The sequence below is a fragment of the Macrotis lagotis genome, chromosome 2 (assembly GCF_037893015.1).
Source record: "Macrotis lagotis isolate mMagLag1 chromosome 2, bilby.v1.9.chrom.fasta, whole genome shotgun sequence".
Classification (NCBI taxonomy): Eukaryota; Metazoa; Chordata; class Mammalia; order Peramelemorphia; family Peramelidae; genus Macrotis; species Macrotis lagotis.
In genome coordinates this window covers 226,494,437-226,519,640 of record NC_133659.1, presented here as the reverse complement: position 1 = coordinate 226,519,640, position 25,204 = coordinate 226,494,437, and the positions used below count along the sequence as shown (strand labels likewise).

Here is a 25,204-nt window from a genome sequence, read left to right as displayed (position 1 = left end):
CATTAGACATACACTCTCTGTGTGACCCTAGATAAATAATTTCTCTAGGCTTCAAATTTCTCATCTGTAAAATGAGTAGTTTGGACTTGATGACTTCTGTGGTTCCTTTGGGTTCAAAAAAAATCTATGATCTCATAATACATCAATTAGCCCTAGTTTTCATTATCTCCCCCCCCCCCCCCAGGCAGGTATTTCTCCAATGGTGTCTTTTATACTGCTTTTCGTGCATAATTCTTTGATTGCAATGTAAAGTAGTCTATTCACACCTACCAGATGCTTGTCCATTGTTCTTTGCATGATGCTTAAATTCCTTATTTTGGGAAGCTGTATCCTTAAACTGCAAGTGTCCATTCCTGCCCAAATTTACCTTAGAATTCCTAACACCTTCATGTAAATCAATCTTATAAACATTGGACCAGCAATATTTGAAATGGTTGGAGACACAACAGCTCTCTCCTACAGTCACAGAGAAATGATTGAACAGTCACATGACATGCCCCTGTAGGTGCCTTAGCAATTGAATTCTTAGCATTAAGTTTTGTTGATCACAGGGGGATTTGGTGAGAATGTGTGTACAGCAAGCTGTCAACAGCACAAAACCAAACCAAACAAAACCTTACATCCTGTTGGCTTGCCTGTAAACAGCCTGGAGTATTAGCTATTCAGTGGGTGAAGAGCCTGAAGGGACATCCAGTAATATTGGTGTTTTATAAGTGCCAGGCTTGATAGGAGACAACAATGTGGTAGGGAGCCAAAAAAACTAATGTGGGTTTAGTTCACCTTAAATGAAGGAGACCTTCCAGGAATAAGCATGGGACAGTCCCATTGGTTTCTGCCTTGATGAGGCCACCTCCAGAATACTTGTACTCAGTTGGGATCATAGTTTTAACAAGACCATTCAAGTAGATAAGTAGATAAGTAGAACAGTATGACCCAGGATGCTGAAGTCTATATCATGTAAAGATAAACAGAAGGACCCAATAATAGCTTTCTTGAAGAAGAGAAGAGTGGGGTGTTTGTGTGTGGGGAGATATAACTGTCTTCAGGTTATTGAAGGGCTGTGGAGGAGGGATCAGATTGATTATTTGATTTCAGAGGGAAGAACTAGAAACAATGGATATAAGTTGCTCCTTGTCAGGAAAAATTATCTAACAATTTGAGTCAACCAAAAGGGGAATGGGATGCCTTCTGATGCTGTTTGGTTGTTTTTGACTTTTTATACCCCCCATTTATTTCATTCTCCAGTTTATTTTACAGATGAGAAAACCGAGGCAAAAAGGGCTAAGTGACTTGCTCTAGACCACAATGCTAGTGAGTGTCTGAGGCAAGATTTGAACTCTGGAAGATGAGTCTTCCTTATTCTAGGTCCAGTACTCTTTGCACCATGCCACCTTGAAATAGTGAGCTCCCTCTCAATGGAGGTCTTTAAGTAGAAGTTGGACATTCCTTTGAAGAGTATGTTGTAGAGGGGATTTGAACTAGATGGCCTCTGAATGTCCCCTCTAACATGGAAATATCTGTCATCTTGATGCTTTCTTGAAGGATATATTACTTACTGGGCATGTAAAAATGTAACAGAAGCAAAACAAGGACTTCTGGGGATAACCTGTCAGGTGACTTGCCTTGTCCAATAGAATTATGTTCAAAAGAAGTTTATGTAATTTAAAAAATAATTCCTCTTTTTTGTTATAAAATCAGATAGGTAAATCATTTGAGAAGGGGTCTTTGCAAATTAAATCACAGTTCACTCTGTAACTTTGTCTCCCATTTTCTTTTATTTCACATAATTAATTTTTAATACATGGGAGAAAACTGGAAAGGGTGCCCTAAACATTGTTTGTTTCACAAGGTTTGTGAGAATAAGTCACTTTGAGAGATGTACCATGAAGTTAAGCAAATTATTTAATTCATCTTTATGTCAATTTTCTCATCTGGAAAATGGATAACATAGTCTTCAGAGTGCCCTTCAACACTGTGATCTTGGTTTCTCCTTCAGAATGGAGGGTTGGTATGGAGTCAGAAGACTTGAATTCTAATACCCATTCTTCTGTTTAATATCTATGATGATGGGCAAATAAATCCATTCCTCTGGAGCTCAGTTTCATTATTTATAAAATGTGGGGTTGAACTAGCTGATTTCTTAAGTTCTTTCTAGCTGTGCTAGTATGACCACATAAATGCAACTTCTTTCAGAAATATTGACAAAATATATCAGAGCAATATTGTAGAATATAAGAATATAGATATATGTCATATAGTGTTACTTATGATAATATATACTAAGTTATAGTAATGATGCTTAGGATAGAGATAGAGGGAATCATATCCTCCCAACACCAGGGGAAACAGAGAAAGGATGGAAACAAGGGAAGCATCCAAATAATGGAAATTCCCCATATCATTCCTATATTGTGCCTTCAATGCCAATTTTAATTATCTTGCAGAATTCATTATCTAGTTCCTCCTTCTGGCAAGGTAGTTTATAATACAGTCCTATTATAGAATCATAGATTTAGATATAGAATCATAGATTTTCTGATGTTATTTATCCTAATCCCCTCATTTTGTGGGCAATAATGGAGGCCTAAGTGACTTGTCCAGAGTTCTTAAGTTAGTAAGTGATTGAAGCCAAGTCTTGAGACTGCTTGAGACCTAGCATTCTATTCACTATGCCAACTATTACCTCCAAGTCACAAAAGCAGAAGATACCAGAATCAGAATTTAAACCTAACTCCCTTGACTCCAATTCCATTGCTCTTTCTACTATGTCACACTGCTTATATAATAATGCATTATTAAAATTAAATATTTCTATGGAAAATAGAAATTCATCTTAGATTAACTTTCCTTCATATACATTTAAATATGTGATACTATTTCTTTTTGATATTGTTGACTGTTAGGCATGTTTGAGAAAATCCAAGTGGCCCTGCAGTCTGCTTAAGGACAAATTGAATTGGGCAAGAATATTCCAGGCTTTCTCAGACCTTATGAACCCTCTGATGTCTCTCTTTCAGCCTGAGAGAGAAAGAGAGGGAGAGCTGGGATGACAATGAAGATTGCACTATTGTTGTAAAGACATGAAAATCAGAATCTTTTCAGACAGCATAACAGTTTCCCAACCTTGACCCTGGGAGCCTGACCCAGAGCAAAATGGACAACCCCCTGTCTTCATCCTTTCTGCCACCTTACCATTTGTGTAGGGATTCGTGGTCTTCTTGTTGGTCATAACCCGGGCTGTGGCATTATTTACCTGCCCAGAGAGAAAGAGAGAGAGAGAGAGAAAGAGAGAGAGAGAAAGAGAGGGTGGGCTGAGCATTAGTACCCTCCCTCAGTCCCTACTTGGCCCCTGTGCCACTCCCTTTACTAAGAAGTCTTGAAGTCCAGGGAATTGACTGAGTGGCTGTAGTCTCAAGAATAGGGGATAGAAGGAGGCCAGTGGCTTATGACAACATCCCATGCTCATCCCCATTCATCAAGACCCTCCTGCCAAAACTGTCCAGTCCCTGGTTTCCCAGACTGTCATTTCCTCTGAGGTTCATGCAACCCTCTCTCTTCCTTTAGCATTAGTTAACTCCTCAAACAGTCCTTGTTGGGATCTAAGCCCTGGTCTTGGATACCTTGTAAGTCATTCCATCCTGCTCCATAGCCTCTCACCTTCATCTTCTAGTCCATAGACACCATGGTAGAGGCAAGTCACTCAAGTAAATCAATTCAATTCAACAAATTAAGACAGTAGTACCCTAGGTCTTTTCCTAGAGTCCCTCAGTGGCTGGTGTCCAGACCTCAGGCCAGTCAGAATCTCAACCTTATGTTCCTCCCCTTATCTCTAATTCCAGTGTCCTACTGAGGGATGAACTGTATCCCCTTCCTTTCTCTCCCTTCCCCACACCTCTCTTCAAATTCATTTTTAGGAGGAATCTCTGATGGAACTCTCTGCTCTCATTCTATTCATCTGCCTCTGCTATGGCTCTCCACAGGCTAATAAGTGGAAACCCTCCCTAGTCCCCCTCATATTCCCTTGGTAGTACAGTTGCTCATCACAGTGCTAGAGACTTCATTGCTTGTGATCAGGAACTACAATCTACATCTGCTTTCTACATTAAATGGGTCTGTAGAGGCTCTGTATGCAGAAATGCACCTACCCCAACCTCATGGGTAGTGACTAGAAACTATAGAGTAGGGTGTCTCTTGGGACCTCACAGAGCCAGAGGGAAGCCATTCACAGAAGGGCTGTAAAAGGGAAATGGGTATGTGGGGGACACGTGGAGGATATATACTGCTTTTACTTTGTCTATGAGGAAAAGGATAGATTAAAGGATCTGACCTCCTAGTCCTGCCCAGCACGCTAGAAAGGACATTTCCTAGAAGTTTGAGAATCTAGGTAGGATTTAGGAAAAAGGAAAGAAACTCATCTTTTAGGGGAAGTTTAGTGAGAGCAAAGCTCTCTACCACAAAGAAGGCAGGTTTATTGGATGGATTATAAGGGACATAAGTGGAGAATAATATGGAGAGGCTGAACAATGAACATCTAACCCTCCTTCTCCCCCTACACATTCAATACTTCATGGGTGTTTTAGTCCTCATTTATACAGCATTCGCTTTTGACTTCTATTTTGCCTGACTCCTCCAATTTCTTGAATCCTGAATCTTTTTTTCTATTTTTCTTTCTTTTCTTTCTGTTTTTTCCCTTTCCAGCTACCCTAATTTAGGTTTGGAGTTTGGAGTCTAAACATTCTTTGGATGCTAACCTGACAAGGAGCCCAAGAATCCATGGTTAGTGGCTCACATCAATACTTCTCAACACTTGGACTTTCCTAGGTGTTGTTTGTTTCCTTCTTAATCCAGGACAAGGTAAGATTTGAGAAAGAAAGAGCAATAGATGGCAACAGTTTGGTTCTGTCTATTTAGACAAACTGAATCCATTCATTTCTCCTACCTTGCTTGGTCCCCCCTTGGCCCAGGTCCAGTCCCTGCAATTCCTTCCCCTACTATTTAGTCTAGTCACCAGCTCACAAGTTCTCCATTATTTTCAGCACCAGTACAGAAAACAAAATCAAACCAATCCAAATGACCAGCACCACACACAGAGGAAGCATGCATCCCAGGACCCGGCTCTCTGTGCCCCAAATCAGGGAGGGGGGATGGGTGGTCTTTTGCAGTTCTCCCACCACCCCCATTCTGACAACTTGTTCCAGCTCATGCATGTAATCAGAGCCAGACACTGATGGCATTTCAGCAAGGGTTGTAATTTGGGGTGGGGGAGTGGAGAAGGGAGTCACTGAGATGGCAAGAGGCTATAGAATCTGAGGAAGGAGGAGGAAGGGATAGAAGGAGACCAGAGAAGAAAACTGCCTTTGGGTGCCGAGAGATTCAGCAGAAGGTTGAAAGACTGCCTGTGAAAGAGGTAGGGGATGGGAGCAGGGAGCAGAGAGGTTTAACTGAGTACAGCCCTTCCTCTTGGATACTCTTCTATTTTGCCCCACCAGTCAGTAGCCTAAGGAATTGGAGGATCAACTGAGCAGACTCTAGCTCCAACCTCTTGTTCCCCATCCCAAGGCCTGTCAAAGCCAAAATGTCTAGGATTTCTATCAGCTCAGGGATGCCAGTATGCTTCCTTACTTCAGGGAATAGAAAAAGGAGGAAGAGACATTCCTGTCTATTTCCAAAGAAGGGTGTGGAGGAATGTAGGATTAGATTAGAAACCAGGACTGAACTAAGAACCTGGAGCATCGACTGGATTCCTTAATCCCTCCCAGGCTTCCCGCTTCTGTGCCAAGGGAAAGATCCTTGTAGGAAAAATCCTACAGGGGTCAAACTGTCCACAGGGCCCTGCTAGAAGCAGTTGTGGGAAGGTGAGAGGTAAGAGGAGGGGGACACAGAGAGACGGGCATAATGGGTATAACGCAGAGAGGGCATCCTTGCCCCTCGTCACACTTATCTGAGCACCTCTATTTTCCGTCCCTCTACGATTGTCCCATTCAGCTTCTCTCGTGCTCGGTCAGCATCTGTGCTAGTTTCAAAAGTTACAAACCCAAATCCCTGTGAGCAGAGGAGAAGGACAGACATGGAAAGAAAGACACAGGATGAGAAAAAAGGAAAAAAAAAGGAAAGGGAGGCAGGGATGAGGGAAGAGGGAGAGGGTGACAGGGAGGGAGAAAGAAAGAAAGAGAGAAAGAGAGAGAAAGAGAGGGGGGTGAGTCAGGAGAGTTGATAGGAGAGACTCAGGCTGCTGAACTGCAGAAAAAGGTCTGGTTTTAGTGCCACCATCACATACAGAGAAGACTAAGGAAGGATACCAGGCTCTGGGCAGCAACTGCAGAATTTGTCCTTCCTGAGTTGGCCCAACTTGGTACCAAGGGTGGCCCACAAGAGGGGCAGAAGCTACCAGAGGGATATTAACCTGGTGAGGGGTTAGAAGTACTGTCTTGCCCCCTTTTGGAATGATAGGGGGGAAGGTCAGAGGGTCTGAGGGCTGGGGGGAGCTAAAGCCGGGGCTTCTGGTCAGAGCCCCCTAGACTGAGCACCCCTCCCCGCCCTTGACCCCAGAAGGCTCAGCCTTGCCCAGTTCTCCAAGTCCCTCTTTTCCCTTGCCAGCTTTAGATGGGTACCTTTGTACATCAACCCTTGTGGATGAACCTTACCCATTCCCAACCCTGGTGCCCATGATGCCCGGGTAATCCCACCTCCAGTGAAAAGCTCCCCAAGCCAAAGCCAGGGACAGGCATGTGGGGACAGGATGCTGATGGGGACAAGATGCTGGTTGATCCAACACTGAGGGTGGGGGGAAAAGAGGTAAAGGGGGGAAAGGGGGACACAAACAGAATAGCAGGAAGTGTTCCCAAGGGGTAGGCAGAGGTCCTGTCGCTTTTAGAAAGGAAGAAGCAGCAGCAACACAGACAGCTTGGGGGAAGGTGGGAAGGGGGAGGGTTGCAGGAGGAGGAGGAGGAGGAGGTCAGGATTGCAGGGAAGAGGCAGGACAGGTGTGAGTCAGGAAGAGCAGGGAATACAAGCACCCGTGTTGCTCAGGGGTCCTCGGGCTCGAAGCTCTCCAGGAAGGAAACGCACATTTCACACGTTAGCCTGGCGGGACCGTTACAGCTGGGTTCGCTGTAATGATGGCGGCGTCTGGGCAGCACCCACCTTGGAGCCCCGTTCGTTAAAAATGATCTCCACGTCTAAAATTTTTCCGAATTGCTGGAGAGAGAGAGAGGAGAGAAGAGGGAAAGGTTGAGAAGGCTCATCTCATGCTGAGATGCCTTTGAAGTAATCACCCTGAAACCACTCAGTCCTTGTTTAGAAATACCAAGAGTCAGGAGAAGTCCTTCTTCACCTAACTGCTACTAGTTCTCCTAATTCCTTTAAAAGGAATAATGTCTTCAGTTCTTTAATTAGGGAGGATAAATATGGGCATAATTTACACCATGGACTCCTCTCACCTTGGGGATGGTAGGGTTCAGATATACTAATATGCTTCTGCAAGTCACCTCTTCCTTGCTTCTGTTGTCTAACAGGACTAGGTTATAAGAAGCTGGTAGAGATTTCAGCTACAAAGCATTAAAATCCTTATCTTTTATAATTAAACTGTGATTGATATCAGATAATTTCCTAAAAGGATTTACTATTTTTGCTATATAATTCATTTCTGTATTTTATACAGCATCTCAGAGACAAGGGTTGGATTACCTAGGCCAATCAGCTAGTCACTAGCAGAATGTGGGCTAGCACCCACATCTTCTTGTTACTACAGTTCTTTGCTTTTTTTAAAAATCACAGATGGGGCGGCTATGTGGCACAGTGGATAGTGCACTGGCCCTGGAGTCAGGAGTACCTGGGTTCAAGTCCGGTCTCAGACACTTAATAATGACCTAGCTGTGTGGCCTTGGACAAGCCACTTAACCCCATTTGCCTTGCAAAAAAAACACCCCTAAAAAATCACAGATCTAGAGCTGGAAGCAGCCTCAGTACTCATTTAATCCAGGTCCATTATTGTACAGATGAAGAAACAGAGGCCTTGGAAGATTAAATGATTTGCACTTAATCACACAGATAGGAAGCATCCATGCCATCTTCTATAATTTGAGGCTGGATGGAGTCTACTCAGTGAGACTTCAATGCTCCCAGTGTATTTTAATTGCCACTTAGAGGAACATCCTTCTTAAAGTAAACAGTAATAATAAAAATAATAAATAGAACTCTAGTAATAATAACAATAAATAATAATAATAATTCTGTGGGAATAATAGTAAAAATAGTTGACATTTATATGGTACTTTAAGATTTTCAAAATACATTAAAGATATCATCTCGATTGAGCTTCACAAATAATTAGCAGGTACTATGTTAGTATTATCACCATTTTCCAGAGGCAAGAACTGAGACCCAAAATATTTATCCGAGGTCATGCAGCAGGGTAAAGTTAAGTCAGAGAATAATATTTTGGTTGTCTTTCTGATTGGGTTACATTATCCATTCTTGTCAAGCTAGTATCTTGAGCAGGACCTTTTGTCCAATGATGAAACAAGGAGGACCAGAGCAGAATACACTTTTGAACTGCCTTAAGAAAGAGGGAGGAAAGTGGAAGGTGGGGAGATGGGATGTTGAGCATGAAGAGGGAAATTCTTTTGACAAATCAGTCTGCCCGCTTAGTCTTAGGGGAAAAAATGATACATGGAGAAACAGAATGTACAAAACTTAGCTAGGAGGAAAGGCAAAGGGCCCAAGAAAAGAGGGAGAGTGGGCATAATGATGATGATGATGATGATGATGATTATAATAGAAACAACATAAATAATGTTTTTTCAGAACTCTTTGAAGTAGCAGCACAAGTTTGTTATCCTTTTAGAAATAAATGAGGAAATTGAGGCAGAGAGATAATTATAGTTGCAAACTAAGGCAAGTATAATAGCCTGAAATGAATGAATTTAGGGAACAAAGACTGGCACTTTGTTTGAAGTTTCCTTATTTTACTTCTCACACAATCCCAAAGAAGAAAGAAAGGAGAGAGGAGAGAGGCTATGTGGGGAGAACATTATGGGAATTTCCAATGATCACTTTATCATTTCCAATGACAAAGGAGTCTCTGGTTTTCAGTCCAAGTAAATGATGGTATGGGAAGGATGAGTTGGGGATGGGGAGCTGGGCTGAGGGGTGTTAGGAAGAAGACAGGGGAGGGGGGGTTAAGATGAGCATACTCACCCCGAACATTTGCCGTAGATCAGGATCCCTGAACCGGAAGGGGATGTTGGAGACGTGTAATCTCTTGGGCTGCTGCTTGTCTGTGTTCTCTGAGGAATGTAGCTGTTGGCTGTCTGTCTGTGCAGCTTCATCTGTTTGCTGGGGAGACAGGACAGAAGGCCTGTGAGATGCCCTCAGCACCTGGTACAAGATGGAAAACTGCTCTAGAGGGCATCTTGTGATGTTTTACAGGTATCTCAAACTTAACATGTCCAAAAAAGAACTAATTATCTTTTCCCTCCAAACTCACTTCTCTTCTGACAACCTTCTCACTATATTTTGCTGGGCCCAGGCCTGATTATGTTCTTTCACTTTTTAATATACACATATACATATATATATATATATATATATACATATACATATACATACATATACACACACACATTTTATTATTTATTTATTTTCCAAATACATGCAACAATCATCTTTTTTGCAAGGTTTTAAGCTTTGCATTCATCGTGTTCTTTCACTTTTGATATTTCCTGTTGCTCCACCCTCCAAATGTACCCACAAACCCCAAGACCTGGAGGAAATGACATGGCACTAGGCTGTCCTTATGGATGGGTCCCCAATTAACCTGGCTGGCAAACCTGTGTGTGTTCTTTTATCTGGCCCATAAGAACTTCAGTACTCTCTCCTGCCTCTCCCCAGCTTTCCACATCTGGTTCAGTGAACTCTAATCAAAGTAACATTATCATTGCTTCTGAAGGAGACTTCTCAACTGATTGACCCATTATTTCACTCACCATCTCCATGACTTCCAAGACCAAAATACCCTTCCTGGTCACTACTCCCTAATTGGTATCTCTTCCTTACAGAATGAAAGCATCTTTGGATGTGGAAATGTTTAACATGATTGTACATGTGTAACCTATATCAGATTGTTGGCTATCTTGGGGAAGGGGGAGGGAAGAGAGAGAAGGAAGAAAAATTTGGAACTCAAAACCTTATGAAAATGAATGTTGAAATCTATTTTTACATGTAATTGGAAAAAAATACTATTAAATACAAAAGAAAAAACACCCTAAAAAAAAGAAAAAGGGATTTCTACTCCTTGTAAAAGTTATAGATGATTTTCCTGTGCCCTTGATCTCATGAATGTCAAGTCAATGCAATAAATATTTATGAATCACAAAAAAAAGAATGAAAGCACCTTAAGGCAGATTCTTATCTTGCCTTTCGTATTTCCAGCTCTCAGTGCAGTGCCTAGAACATAAGTGCCTTTTCATTCATTCATTCACTTACTCCCTCACTACACATCCAATCAGTTGACACATCTTTTCATTTCTACCTCCATAGCAACTTCACTTGGGTAAGGATTATTTTAGCTCAGGCCTTCATCATCTTTCATCTGGACTATTGCAATAGCTCTTAATTGATCTCTCTACTTCAAATATCTTTCCTCTCCAAACTGTCCTTCATAAAGCTGCCTAAGTGATTTTACCAAAGAGAAGGGTTAACCATGCCTCAATAAATTCTAGTGACTATTACTCTGAAGATCAAATAGAAACTCACATAACTTAAAACCTTTGACAAACTGGCCTCAACCTATCTTTATAGCTTTATTACATATTATTCCCCTTCATGAACTCTACGGTCCAGATACACTTTATTGTTCTGCAGACATGTATGATGCTCTCTTTCCCTTGTCAGGTTTTTTTTTTTTTTGCATTGGTTGTCCCCCTAGGACTGAAATTTATTCCCTTCTCTCCTCTGTCTTACAGAATGCCTAATTTCCTTCAATGTCCCTTTCTACATGATGCTTTTCCTGACCACTCTTGAGGCTAGTGCCTTCCCTCCAAATTTTATGTACCTTTCCATATACATTTTTTCCTCTCCACCAAGACTGTGTCTGTATCCCTAGGATTTAAATACTTGTTGATTGATTGTTCTCCAAACTATTAGGATCTCTGGGTCAGACCTCCACCTGACCTTCTGAACCTTCTCCTGCTTTTTGAAGGTGGGGAGGAATTGGAGAGCAGATTTTCCCACCCAAATCGTCTTTTCTCCAATTCCTTAAAAACTTGCCCCCATTCCCTTTTGAATCATATAAGAAATGGAGGTCAGGACAACTGTTCAGGAAGCCTAGTTAGTAAAGGAGAATGAAGAGGTATCATACACCTCGCTATTTCCCCTGCAACAATACACCCAAGCTTACTGTTCCACCTTCATTCTGTTTCTTTCTGGAATGCCCAATACAGACTTTCTGATTTCCTTTACATCATATTTCAGGATTGGCACTTTTATGCAATCATCCCAAACTCAGTCTTTTCTCCAGCAATTCCTAGTTCACCTTTATCTCATAATACAAACTCATGAAATCTTTTGCTGCTCTTAAAAAATGTCTTTGTCTTCCTTTCTACAGGCTCTTTGAGGGAAGAACTATAAATTTAGTCATGTTCTACTCCAATACCTTCTTTTTTTTTAGGTTTTTTTTTTGCAAGGCAATGGGGTTAAGTGGCTTGCCCAAGGCCACACAGCTAGGTATTTATTAAGTGTCTGAGGCTGAATTTGAACTCAGGTACTCCTGACTCCAAAGCCAGTGCTCTATCCACTGCGCCACCTAGCCGCCCCTCCAATACCATCTTAATCATGGTAAGGAGGTGACTCAAGTTTTCTGAAGGCAAACTCAGTATAGTATAAGCTCTGTAAAATCCTAACCAAACTGGAAAGGCTTTGATTGATCCGGTAAGAGAAACCAGGGCTTGGAGCTAGGCTATCCTCAGTGTGAAACTTCAATATATCTAGTTTTTTCAAAAAATATTTTATATGTAAATTTTTCTTTTTCTTTTTTGAAAATTTTATTTATTTAAGGCAATGGGGTTAAGTGACTTGCCCAAGGTCACACAGCTAGGCAATTATTAAGTATCAGAGGCCACTTTTGCACTCAGGTACTCCTGACTCCAGGGCCAGTGCTCTATCCACTGTGTCACCTAGTTATCCTTATATCTAGTTTTAAAGACCTAATTCATTCTAGTTTGAGAGTGCCTCTGGTAACTTCAACTAAGCTGATTTACTATTGCTTTTGGAAAAGGCATGTCAACTGACTACCATGTTATTCTGATCACCATCTCTGGGACTTCCCAAACTAAAACACTTGGCCACCACTTCTCTCTATCTTGTCTTCTTCTACAACAATGTAAGGTCTTTCTCTTGAATTTGTTCCTCTTCCTTTTATCCCATGGCTTTCCCTGTCACCTCAGAACATTTGGTAAGAAGTACATTGATCAGACTGGATTCTCCATTCTATTTTTTTGATGTTCTTTCCTCTGGCCTTCCTTAGTCACTATGGATACAAAGTGGGAAAGAGGGAGGGAAGGAAGAGGAGAAGGAAAGAACAGAGAATACATAAACTGGCTAATGAAGACTTAGCTATAATAGTAGATGGGTTGGATAGAGTAGTTGTTTCCATGAGGACTCAAGGGTGTTGGTGGACAAAGTCAGTTTTTATTGCCTGGAACTAACTCTTAACCTGTTCATCAGGTTTTCTCTTCTGCTTTGGCTATCCTAAGATCCTAAGAACTCCATCTCTGCTAAGTTTTAAAACTATGTGTCACCTCTTTTCTTCCTTTTGTGAGAATGGATTCAGCTGAAGTTGCCTTCTAGGTCTTCCTGCTTAAGGTACCCTTGCAATTGGTTTGGAATGCAGGTCCCAGAGCAGAATTTGTCCCTTGACAGTGAAGAGGGAAAGCTGACCACCTCCACTCCCTGTCCCCAAAGAATCTCAGAGAAGGAAGGTAACTTAGAGGCCATTTACTCCAACCCCTTCCTATTGCAGATAAAATAATAAGACCACAGAAAAGCAATTTGCCTACAATCACACAGATAGAGGTAGGGCCAGGACCAGAACCCAGAACTTCAAGTCAGTCTAACACTTTCTACCATACCAGGCAATCTAGTGGAGATTCCTTTGGGAGACCTGATACAGGGATAGCTCCAAATAGTAGCTCCAGATAGTAGCAATTTTTCTTATGTATCATTGTTATAAGTGACCCATGTGTAGTCATTCGTTCATTTATTTATTAATTTATTTGCTCAATTTAGTTTTTTCCTCTCATTTCTTTATTTTTTCCAACTTCATATAATGTTAGTTTTCAATAATCATTTTTTTATATTTTTCTCCCCCCTCACAGAAAGCAATGTAATATAGGCTCTATATCTATAATCATGCTAAACATAGAGCCATATTAATCATATTGTGAAAGAAGAATCACATCCAAATGGAAAGGAAAAATTAGAGAGGAAAAAATAACAATTTGTAAGATATTCGTAAGAATTGAAGATACCAAACTTTGATGTATATTTAAATTCCATTGCAACTTTTCTAGATATGGATAGTATTCTCCATCACAAGTCTTTCAGTATTGTTTTTGATTATTATACTGCAGAAATGATCAAGTCTGTCATAGCTGATCATCACCCCATGTTGCTGGTAGTGTGTATAATATTCTTTTAGTTCTGTTCACTTCACTCAGCATCAGTTTGTTTAAGTCTTTTTGACTTCTATTCTGAAGTTCTGACTCTCATGACTTCTTATAGAACAATTGTGTTCCATCACATTCATATACCACAATTTTTTCAAGCATTCCCCAATTGGTGGGCATCCCTTCAACTTCCAATTCTTTGCCACTATGAAAAGAGCTGCTATAAATATTTTTAAACAAGTGAGTTTATTACCTGTTTTCATGATCTCTTTGGGATATAGACCTAGTAGTGATATTGCTGGACCAAAGAGTATGCATAGTTTTATTGCCCTTTGGTCATAATTCCAAATTGCTTTCCAGAAAGGTTGAATCAATTCACAACTCCACTATAATTCATTAGTTTCCCAGTTTTCCCATATCCCCTCCAACATTGATCATCTTCCTTTTTTTGTCATATTGGTCAATCTGATAGGTGTAAGGTGGTGCCACAGATAAGTTTTCCAAGTTGTTTTTCTTTACAATATTGTTAGTATAAATATTTTTTCTTCCTGGCTCTATTTACTCTGTATTACTTTATACAAGTTTTCCCAGCTTTTTAAGAAAGTGTTCCTTTTATCATTTTTTAGCACATAGGATTATATTATATTCATACACCATAATTTATTCAGCTATTTCCTAAATGATGAACACTCCCTGAGTTTGTGTCTCTTTGACACTCAAAAAAATTGCTATATTTTTATATATATGGGACTCAGCATAGACATTCTTGTTTCCTTTGTCTTCACAGTTTAGTCTTTTGCCTTTATCCCATGGCAATTGTCCTCTCTAGGTGACATATTTGCTGCACTCAAACCACAGAACTCAAACACAAACACTGTTCTTGCCTTATCCTCTCCTCTTAAACAATTAGTTGATCATCTCCCTAGTCTCCATCATTTGTGGTCTCTTTATCTGGCTCAGACTTCCTCAAGAAGTAATTAGCATCAGTTCCAATTTGTATTGCCTCATTTTATGTTCTAATACAAACTTTTGGAATTTAGACAACAGAATCATCTATTCCATCCTCCTAATTTTATAGATAAGGAAATCAAATCTCAGAGAAGAAGTGATTTATCCAAGTACTTTCCTTTGCCTTCATTGTATATATGTATTCTAAGCATATTATAATATTCTTGTCATTAGAAATACAACCCAATGAATCCAGAACTGCTTGAATAACAAGATTCAAAGAGTAGTTGTTAATGGTTCAATGTCCGACAATAAATTTTCAATGTCCATCTGACTGATGGATTATCCCAGAGATCTGTAGTCTTGAACTATTTAAAATTTTTATCAATAATTTAGTTATCTTTGACTTGGCATAGATGGTATGCTCATCTAGTTTTAGATGACAAAGCTGGGGGTGAGAGATAACATGGTGGATGACATTGACTCAATAGCCAAAAGAATTCTGACAGGCTAGAGCACTGAATTTAATATAAGAGTAAATTCAACAAAATTGAAGGAAAAGTCTTACATTAGGGCATAAAAAATCATTTTCAACAAGTATAAGAAGGGGAGACATGTCTGGACAGCAGTTGTTCTGAAGATGACCAGGGATTTTAATGAATTATAAGCTCAATATGAGTTAGTAGTATGATGTGGAAGCCTAAAAAACCAGTGCCATCTTGGACTGCATTACATCCACATACCTCTAGAACAGCTTGGTGATAGTTCCATTGTACTCTGTTCTAATTAGATCTCATCTGCAGGGTTCAAGAAGCACATTGATAAGATGGACAATGTCAGAGGAAGGAGAACAGCCAGAATGGTGAAAAGCCTTACTATGTCATAAGGAGATCAGCAAAAACTGGGTTTAGCATTGTTTAGCCCAAAGAAGACTCAGGGAACATTATACCTACTTTCAAGTGTTTGAAGGACTGCTATGTAGGGGAAGTATTAGTTTTGTTCTCTGGATAGCAGATTCAGGAGTTCTAGTTAAAAGTTCCAAAGAAACAAATTTAATTTTGACATCAGGAAAAACTTAAGCTAGAACTATCTAAAAGTAGAATGGCCTTCCTTGTGAGGTACTAGGATCCCCTACTTGGAGGACTTCAAGTAAAGGCAGTATGATTAATTGTCAAGTATATTATGTTGTAGTAGATATTCCTTTTTTTAAAAGATTTTTGCAAGGCACATGGGGTTAAGTAGCTTGCCCAAGGCCACACAGCTAGGTAATTATTAAATGTCTGAGGTCGGATTTGAACTTGGGTACTCCTGACTCCAAGGCCGGTGCTCCATCCACTTTGCTACCTAGCTGCTCCAGATATTCCTTTTGAATATGGATTAGACTAGATGGTCCTTTCCACCTCTAAAGTACTGAAATTCCAGATTTAATAAAATACCTACTCAAAATTAAAAAAAAATTCAAGTCCCAGAAAATTGATAGGTATGTAGAATATGAAATTTGACAAAATTTCCTCTCTAATATAAAATGCTAAGAAGGTCAATCACTGAGTTCACTTTATCCTAAAAGTTTGAATTTTTGGCCAAATATTTCTGAAGTTTATGTTTGTACCTGTATAAAACAGTGCTCTTCAAAAGTCATTGGCTAACCAGATCCTGCTCCTATATCCAGGGCTCTTTGGAAGTCAAAATTATCTAGGGCTAACCTTTCAGAAGTTATTGAGTCTATGTCTCGATTTCCAAGTTCTGACTCTAAATCATTATTAAATAGTCTGTTAGCATTAGATGATTTGAACAGTTTTCTCAAACTCATTCTAAGGTTTCTAAAAAAATGTTAAGTCCCGAATGTGGGTTCAAAAAATCAATTACATAGGTCTAGGATTTGAGAGGCATAATAGATAATAATTCATTTGAAAGAAGGACCTGTGGTTATAAAAAAACAGATATTCCGGGTGGGGGGGGAGACTCTATTCAAAAGTTGAAAAATAAAGGACTTACCCCCCTCAAAGTATTTATACTGGGACTTGGAGGGGGCACAGAATTCAATCCTTTTCAAGGAACATCTTTGGGGATCAGACTGTGGTTCCTTTTTTCTGTCCCACTGGAAGAGCCTTAGCAGATTTCAGTGCTGGAAAAAAATGAATTCACTCAAGTCTCTGCCTTCTTCATGGACCTTGGACAGGAGCAGAGTTCTAAAGGGATTGGGGTGAGGGCTACAAGCATATGAGAAGGCGGAAGAGTGAGAGAAGACTGGGAAAGAGAGCCAAGGGTGAAGTCCTAAGGAAAACCCAGGCCACACAAGTGAATAAGGACAATTCCCTGGAGACCCCATGGTCTAACCACAGCAGCTCTATTGTGGACAGAAGCAGATAAATGGGCTCAATGGCTGTAAAATTGTAACATGCTGAGAAACCCCAGAGTGTAACAAGTATACTTGCTGCCCCTTAGGGGAGATAAAGCACTTTTCTGCCATTTATCACAGTGGTTTAGGCAGCCTCTTGCCTTCTTTCCAATGGGCATACTTCCTGCCTTAAAAAGAAAAACCAAACAACTGCAGATAGTACCTTGTCCTTTCCTATCTCTAACTTATGCTTCTCTCCTTTCTCTGACTTTCTTCTATCTCTCTCTTCTTCCACTACAATTCCTAGCCCTGGCTCAGACATTTTCCATTTTGCACACCTGCAATTTATGTTATAACTTGGTCAAGCTAATATTCTGTTCAGACTCTATAAAGAGCATTCTATTCAGTTCTGGGCAGCACTTAGAGACTCAAGAGGAGAGCTATCAGAATAATGAAGGGTCCCAAGATCATGGCATAATGACGCTTAGCTGAAGGAATCAGAGATGTTTAAACTGGAGAAGAGAAACTCTAAGAAAGATATGGTTTCTGTCATTAAATATTTGAAGGGCTGTCACAAAGAAGAAGAATGATTCTTGTGTTGCCTGTCCCCAGAAGGCAGAACTAGGAACACTCAGTGAGTAGAAGGAAAAAAAAATTACTTCTACACTGCTTCCAATCCCTATGATAGTCTCACTCATTTCTCAACCCTTTGCAATCTGGCTCCTAATCTTGTTACTCAACTGAAACTTTTCCCTTCATAACACCAGTGAGCTCTTTTTTTTTTGTTTTGTTTTTTGCAAGGTAATGGGCTTAAGAAACTTTCCCAGGGAGGCTAGGTGGCGTGCATAGAGCACCGGCCCTGGAGTCAGGAGTACCTGAGTTCAAATCCAGTCTCAGACACTTAATAATTACCTAGCTGTGTAGCCTTGGGCAAGCCACTTAACCCCATTTGCCTTACAAAAAAAAGAGACTTTCCCAAGGTCACACAGCTAGGTAATTATTAAATGTCTGAGGTTGGATTTGAACTCAGGTCCTCCTGTCTCCTGGGCTGGTGCTCTATCCACTGTGCCACCTAGGTGTCCTCAGTGATCTCTTAATGGACAAATCTGATGACCCCTTTCAATACTCATCTTTCTTGACCTATCTCCAATATCTGACATCACTGAAAACCCTCTCTTTTCAAGTATTTTGGTGACATAATTCCCTCTTTATTTTCCAGCTATTTTATTTGCTCAATTATGTCCTCTAAATTTCTTTTGATGAATCAAATACTGGTGTTATGGTCCCCAACTATGTGTACACACACAATGACCTGGACTTTTTTTTCTTTTTTCCTTTTACTTTCCCTGTCCCTTTATTCTCCTCTCTCCCCATTCCCTTCCCTTCTCTTCTCTCCCCTTCCTAGGAGAAAGGAAGACCTGAGTTCAAATCCTACCTTAGAAACTTTTATGTGACCCTGGGCAAATCACTTAGCTTTTCTCACTCTCAGTTTTTCTCATCTGGAAAATGGCAATAGTGGGAGAAATTATCTCTCAGGGCTGTTGTGAGGGTCAAATGAAATATTGGTAAGACTCTTTATAAACCTTCTTGCACTCTAGAATGCTAGTTATTGTGGTTGTTTTTGCCTAGTTATGAGTCCCACTAAGGGACTTCTTAGGTCCCTTCTAATGCAGAGATTTTATGAAGTAGTAGAGCTGCAAAGAGTGTCTCTCCACCTACTCTCAGGAGATTCTGAAAGTTAAATTTTCAAGGATTTCTCTTCTAGTGCAGACAAAAAACAAAGATATAGGGGGTGGGGGAAGGACTGGGTTGAGATTTAGTCACTGATTCCTACTAGCATAACAAGCAATGGAGAGAAAGATAATGAGACTAAGATTTCAGACAGTGAAAGATCTTTGAGACCACCTAATCTGAACCCCTTTTTATAGATGAGAAAGCTGAAGACTAGAAAGGTAAAGTGATTTGTTCCAAATCAGACATCTAGTAAATGGCAGGATTGGAATTGAATCCAGGTCTTTTGACAAAACAAAATTCCTTACAAAAAAAAGTTAGGCATAATTTTATTAACGTGGCACTGAATGATACAACTAAGTAAATTACTGTTGCCTGATTCAGTCTACTCTACGCTTCTTTTCTTTCTTTTTCTTTTTTGTAAGGCAATAGGGTTAAGTGACTTGTTCAAGGTCACACAGCTAGGTAATTATTAAGTGTTTGAGGTTAGATTTGAATTCAGGTCTTTCTGAGTCCAGGGCTCTATCCACTGTGCTACCTAGCTTCCCTGCTCTACACTTCTAAAAGACCAGATGTAGAACTGATCAGATATAGAATTGTCTTCTTTGATATTGACTGTTACTTAGCTCAGAAGCATGGGTATATTGCTTATCCAAGGCTGATTTAAATCCAGGATTCATTAACATCCAATACTATAGCCACAGTATATTCTGAGAACTATGGAGAGTTTCCAATTGCTTTGGAGTGGTCTCCAATAGTTTATTTTGAGAGTCTTTACTACTGGAAACCCACCAGTCATGGTTTAACAGTATTAGGCAATGTTCCTAAATGAGTTTTGTGATTTTGGACAAATGATTTATCTTTTGGGGGATTTTCTTTTCAGTAAAATGAAGTTAGAATAAAACAATCTCAAAGATCCCTTCCAAATCTAAGATTATGAATCTGGGAATTTAGAGATTATATAATTGAGAGGCCCTTAATTTGGGAGTTCATGAACATGTTTTTTTAAAAAAAAGTTGATTGTGCTGTTGTTTTCAGTTGTGTTTGACTCTTTATGACTCCATTTGGAATTTTCTTGGGAAAGATATTTTAGTGGTTTGCCATTTCCTTCTCCAATTCATTAAATAGATGAGAAAACTTAAGAAAACAGGGTTAAGTGACTTGCCCAGGGTCATACAGCTAGTAGATGTCATACAGCTAGTAGATGTCTAAGGCCAGATTTGAATTTGTAAAGATGAATCTTCCTAACTCCAGGCTCAGTGCTCTATCTACTGCTCTACCTAGTTGTCCTTTGATAACTGCATTTCAATAAAATTGTTTTACTTTGTAATTCTATGGATTTTATTTTATGCAGGATAAGGGGGTCAGCTCAAACTTGTTAGGGCTCATTGTTAAATTTTCGAAGTGAGCATTTCAATCTTAAAAATCAGCAGTCACTACAAATTAGGATCTGATTTATTGTTCTGTTGATTGTCTAGACTTAAGAAAGTGCTAATAAAGCAAATTAAATTTTAAAGGGTATATATTACCTGTACCATCCTCTCCTTCCCTAACCCATATTATTATTTCAAATGTTAAACACATTTACTTATATGCTCCTGTATTGCTACATAAATAGTGCTTGAGAGCAGTAGAAGAGCAGCCATGACAAGAATGAAATTGTCCCCAGGCTGGAAGCTAATAATAATAATAATAATAATAATAATGATAATAATTAGCATCTATAGAGAGTTTAAAGGTTTGCAAAATGCTTTACATCTATCATCTCATGTTGGAGATAATGTTCAGAGGTAGCTACATCAGTGAAGGGTACAGAGTGCTGGGCCTGGAGTCAGGAAGAGCTGAGTTCAAATTTGACTTCATATCCTTATTAATTTAACCTTTGTCCCAGTTTCCTCATCTGTAAAATGGGGATAACAATAGCACTTCCCGCCTCTAGCTGTTGTGAGGATTCGTAAAATACTTAGCACTGGCATGTAATAGGTGCCATAGAATTGCTTCATTTGAGCCTCAGAACATCCCTGGGCTGATAACATAGAAAAAAGATTAAAAACCCCAGGCTCATCAATCAAGACCAATCTCCAAACTTAGTCAAAAAGGCCATTGTGTCCCCCATGAAATTCTGGGGTGGGGGAAATGTGAACAAGTAACTGGCTCAAGAGGAAGGAAGGAAGGAAACAAGAATTCATTAATTCCTGAGGAAAAAGGATATTCAGAAGGTTGATGTGATTTGCCCAAGGTCACACAGCTAATAAGCATGTGGGATTTACATGCAGATTGTCTGACTTCAAATTTATAGCTCCTCATACCATGCAAGTTGCCTCTAGAGGACATTGGATATAATAGCTTGGTGACTGGAGCGACCAGGTAAATGAGACAAATTGGAAACTACCTACAATCTTGTCCCAAGTTCCTTAGGGATAGACAGTCTTCATCAGGGTTTTTTCCTAGAGTAGTTCACAGATCAAACTATTTGATGACCACTCTAAGATACTAACTCTCTTGAGAGTTTTCCCTCTTTGACTCTGGGGCAAATAATTGGGGGGGGAGGTTCAGATAGGGAGTCAACTGTTGTATTCAAAGGGATGTGAATCATTGAGATTAACGACTAATATAAACTTCTAACCAATGCTTAGAGCATCAATTAGTCAAAAGAAAGGAAACCAGTCCAAACTGGTAGTGACAGGGAGAACAGGATGTAGTTTGTGCAAATGAGCCACAGGCTAAAAAAAATTGGACATATTCTCAGAGTCTGGGGACTAGGTTAAGAAAAATGGCACACTCCAATCCTGAAGTTGATAAGTCATTTTAAGTAATGAGAGAGATTAGGCACTTACGGAAGCAGCTTCACTCTCAGGGATGTTCAGCCTTTCTTTCTTGAACATGCAAATAGTACTCAGCTTGCATGGCTCTAATATACTTATCGTCTCTAATAACACAGGTGTCATAAATATTTGTGGATACTTTATAACCTAATACTAGACTTTAAGCTCCACAAAGGTAGTGCCTATGTTCTAATTAAATGAAAATCCTAAGCATTTGCTTGATGGTGTTTGTTGAATGGATGAATGAAGGAAGGAAGGAAGGAAGGAAGGAAGGAAGGAAGGAAGGAAGGAAGGAAGGAAGGAAGGAATTTACTAAAACCTGATTTAATGTGAGACCATGTCACTTTCAAGAGACTGATGGACTCGTGAATCAAGACCAGTCTCCAAACTTAGTCAAAAAGGCCAGTGTTTCTGCAATGATATTCTGGAGGACATGTGAACAAGTAACTGGTTCAAGAGAATGGAAGGAAGGAAGGAAGGAGGGAAGGAAGGAAGGAAGGGATAGAAACAAGCATTCATTAAATAAATACATAGTTACTAGTCACTGCTAAGCACTTTATAATTTCATCCTCATGACAATACTAGGAGGTGGGTGCTATTATTAGCATATCCATTTTGCAGTTGAAGAAATTGAGGCACACAGAGTTAAGTGACTTGCCCAGGGTCACACAGCTAGGAAATGTTTATGGCAACATTTAAACCCAGTTCCTTCTGACTGCAAATTCAGCATTCTTTTCAGGATACTATATGGTGAATCTCTTTTTTAGATAGAGATATTCCTACTGTGCAGATTGACAATTCACCAGGTTTGATGGAAATCTCTCACAAGAATACTCAACTCCTTTTGTTACTATTTTGTACTCATGAATAAACTTACTGATTTATGATTAGGTCTCCTGAATGTGCATACAAATTCATCCTTTCCTTGCCCAAGGGAGTGTCCTGTACTCTCTTCCTTGTGCAATTATAAAGTCACACATTATTATTCTCATTTGCCAATCTCTTCATAAGAGATTTCTTTGCTTTTGCAAAGAATTTTCCTTAGGTTGTTGTAGGTGAACCTCATAACAACCCTGTGAGGTCTCATTATCCACATTTTACAGATGAGGAAACTGAGGCTTAGAGATGTTGTCATTTATGATAATCACACATTTATTAAGTATTAGAGGAAATATTTGAGCATATCTTCCTGATTTCAATATCAGCAATATTTCCACTGCCATTCTGTTTTTTTAAATCTCTCATGAGTTCAGTTAATGTCAGTCAATTCTCTAGAGTTTGATCACTTCAGAATTTTGCTGTCCAGTCACTTTTTAGTCATGTCTGACTCTTTGTGACCCTTTTGGGGTCTTTTTGGAAGAGACTAGAGTGGTTTGCCATTTCCTTCTCCAAATCATTTTACAGATAAGGAAACTAGGCAAATAGGTTTAAGTGACTTGCCCAGGGTCACATAACTAGTAAAGAACTGAGACTAGATTTGTACTTAGGAAGAAGAATTTTCCTAATTTCAGGATCAGCACTCTAACCAAAGGGCCATCTATCTGTTAGACTGGTTAAAATTGAGTTTCCAGGCCTATGGAGTTGAGCTAGCACTACCAAAATACAGATATCCTCTGACTTCTACCATCATGTTTGTAGTCAACCTTCATAACATCTTTTATCTGCACCAGTGAATTGATATATAATACTTCCCTGACCTCCAAACCTATAATCAGCTGCTACATAGCAGTTCATCCCTAAGAGCCAAAAAGCAAGGTCTTAGGTATGGCAGGAGATGGCAGAGCAGGGTTCTACTATGGATAGGGTTTTAAGATTCTATGTCCAGAGAATACAAGGTTTCTATGCAACAGTTAGGAATCAAAGGGATTGCTTAGACAACTACCATATGAAAAATATTACTGTTGATAGGGTCTCAGTCCCTGGGGGAATTCAGAGATCATTCCAAAAGGATAGTTTCCTTGCTGAATCCAGCTTGGAAATATATATAAGAATGATATAGGAATACAAGAGTTCAGTGGAGCCAAAAGTATTCCTCAGTAACCTTCCCTGAAAGCAGACTAGGATCTAGAAGGAAGAAGTGGAAAAGCAGAAAGGGAGTTGAAAACACTGATACTGAATAATATTAGCTCACATTTACAAAGAACTTAAGGATTTAAAAATGCTTTCTCCAATAGCTCTATAAGATAGAAAGTACGGGTATTATTATTTCTATATGACAGATGAAGAAACTAAGGGTCAGAGAAGTTAAATGATCAACTCAAGCCTGAATTGCTAGTGAGCAGCAGACCCAGGATTCAAAACTAGTTCTTTCAATCTCAGTGTTCAATCTGCAATGCTCTGCAGAAAAGTCAGTTCTCATACTCCATTCTTCCATATGTCTTCCATCCTTTTCTTCCAATGCCAACTCCAGTCAGGGGATTAAGAGTACTGTGGGTAGTGGTTGGAGGTTATGGATTAAAAGGCATCCTTTATTTTCCACAAACTGCTCAAAGGGAGAGAAGAAATGGGTTCCAATACTGATTAAATCTCTATTTTCTAATCTAAATGTTATTCTTGGCCATACTATGTTTTTGCAATGGGAAATGGCTAGAACCCTCAGAGGAAGCACCAAAAGATGGGGTCTGGAATAGTTTTAAGTGGTCTATACTTGCTATTGAAGTCCAGAACCAGAAACTGAGGGAACCTGGCATAGAGGAGATGAGGTAAAAGTCAGAGGGGCAGCTAGGTGATTCATGGATAGAGCACCATTCCAGGAGTCAGGAGGACCTGAGTTCAAATCTGATCTTAGACATTTAATAATTATCTAGCTGTGTGACTTTGGGCAAGTCACTTAACCCCATTGCCTTGCAAACCTCATCTTTTTCAAAACAAAAAAAAAGAAGTTAGAGCAAATTCAGTTCTTTACTGATTTCACCCTGGAAAGATCCTGGATCAGGGAATAAGTGAATCTTAGAGTTGGAAGGACCTTCAAGTTAATATATTTCTACTTCTCACATAAGATAGTAATCTCCTCAGCAATATGTCAAAGAAGAGATTATACAGCTCAACTTGAAGACTTCCAGTGAAGGAGTGCTCCATACCTAATCGAGAAATCCATTTCATTATTATACAGTTTCAGTTGTTACAGAGTTTTTCTTTATAATGAATTGAAACCTGACATTTTATAATTTCTATCCTGTTCAATTCTCTGGAGTAACAGAAAATTCTTGTTCCATATAGCCTTTTATAAAATGAAAATAACAATTTCCCATCTAAATTTTCTCTTTTCCAGGCTAAACATCTTCAGTTCTTCTAGTTTCTAAAATGATACGGTTTCTAGATGACTCACCATATAACCTATTTACTTTTTTTAAGTAGCCATATCACATTGTCATGTTGAACTTGTGATCACCTAACACTCACAGGTCTTTTCTACCTAAATTGTGACTGAAGCATGTACTTGCAATCTGTAACTATGTATTTAGTTTCTGTACTGAAATGTAAAACTTTCAATTTGTTCCTATTCAATTTCATCATTATTCTGACCTGCCAAGATTCTGTTGAAACCTGATTTTGTCATTTCTCTTGGTTTTGTACCAATGAAAAAACCTGATAATTTTAATAAAATAGCTATATATATGCATATATATGTGCATATATGTGTGTGTATGTATGTGTATGTTTGTGCATATCTATGTCATAAGTAAATAAGAAAACCA

At 39.4% G+C, this 25,204-nt stretch overlaps 1 protein-coding gene across 9 annotated transcripts in view; it reads right to left on the bottom strand.

The window, feature by feature from the left end:
- The window catches only part of RBFOX3 (RNA binding fox-1 homolog 3), a 206,964-nt gene that overhangs the window by 36,590 nt on the left and 145,170 nt on the right, over positions 1 to 25,204 (bottom strand). For 3 of the 9 annotated variants that reach the window (XM_074225008.1, XM_074225003.1, XM_074225005.1), the window contains exons 3-6: positions 9,199 to 9,378; positions 7,144 to 7,197; positions 5,950 to 6,042; positions 3,193 to 3,253 (exon numbers count right to left, since the gene is read on the bottom strand). In XM_074225008.1, coding sequence (XP_074081109.1) covers positions 3,193 to 3,253; positions 5,950 to 6,042; positions 7,144 to 7,197; positions 9,199 to 9,378 — 388 coding nt within the window. The remainder of the gene's footprint in view (positions 1 to 3,192; positions 3,254 to 5,949; positions 6,043 to 7,143; positions 7,198 to 9,198; positions 9,379 to 25,204) is intronic. The other 6 variants (XM_074225009.1, XM_074225004.1, XM_074225010.1 and 3 more) reach the window with 3 other exon arrangements.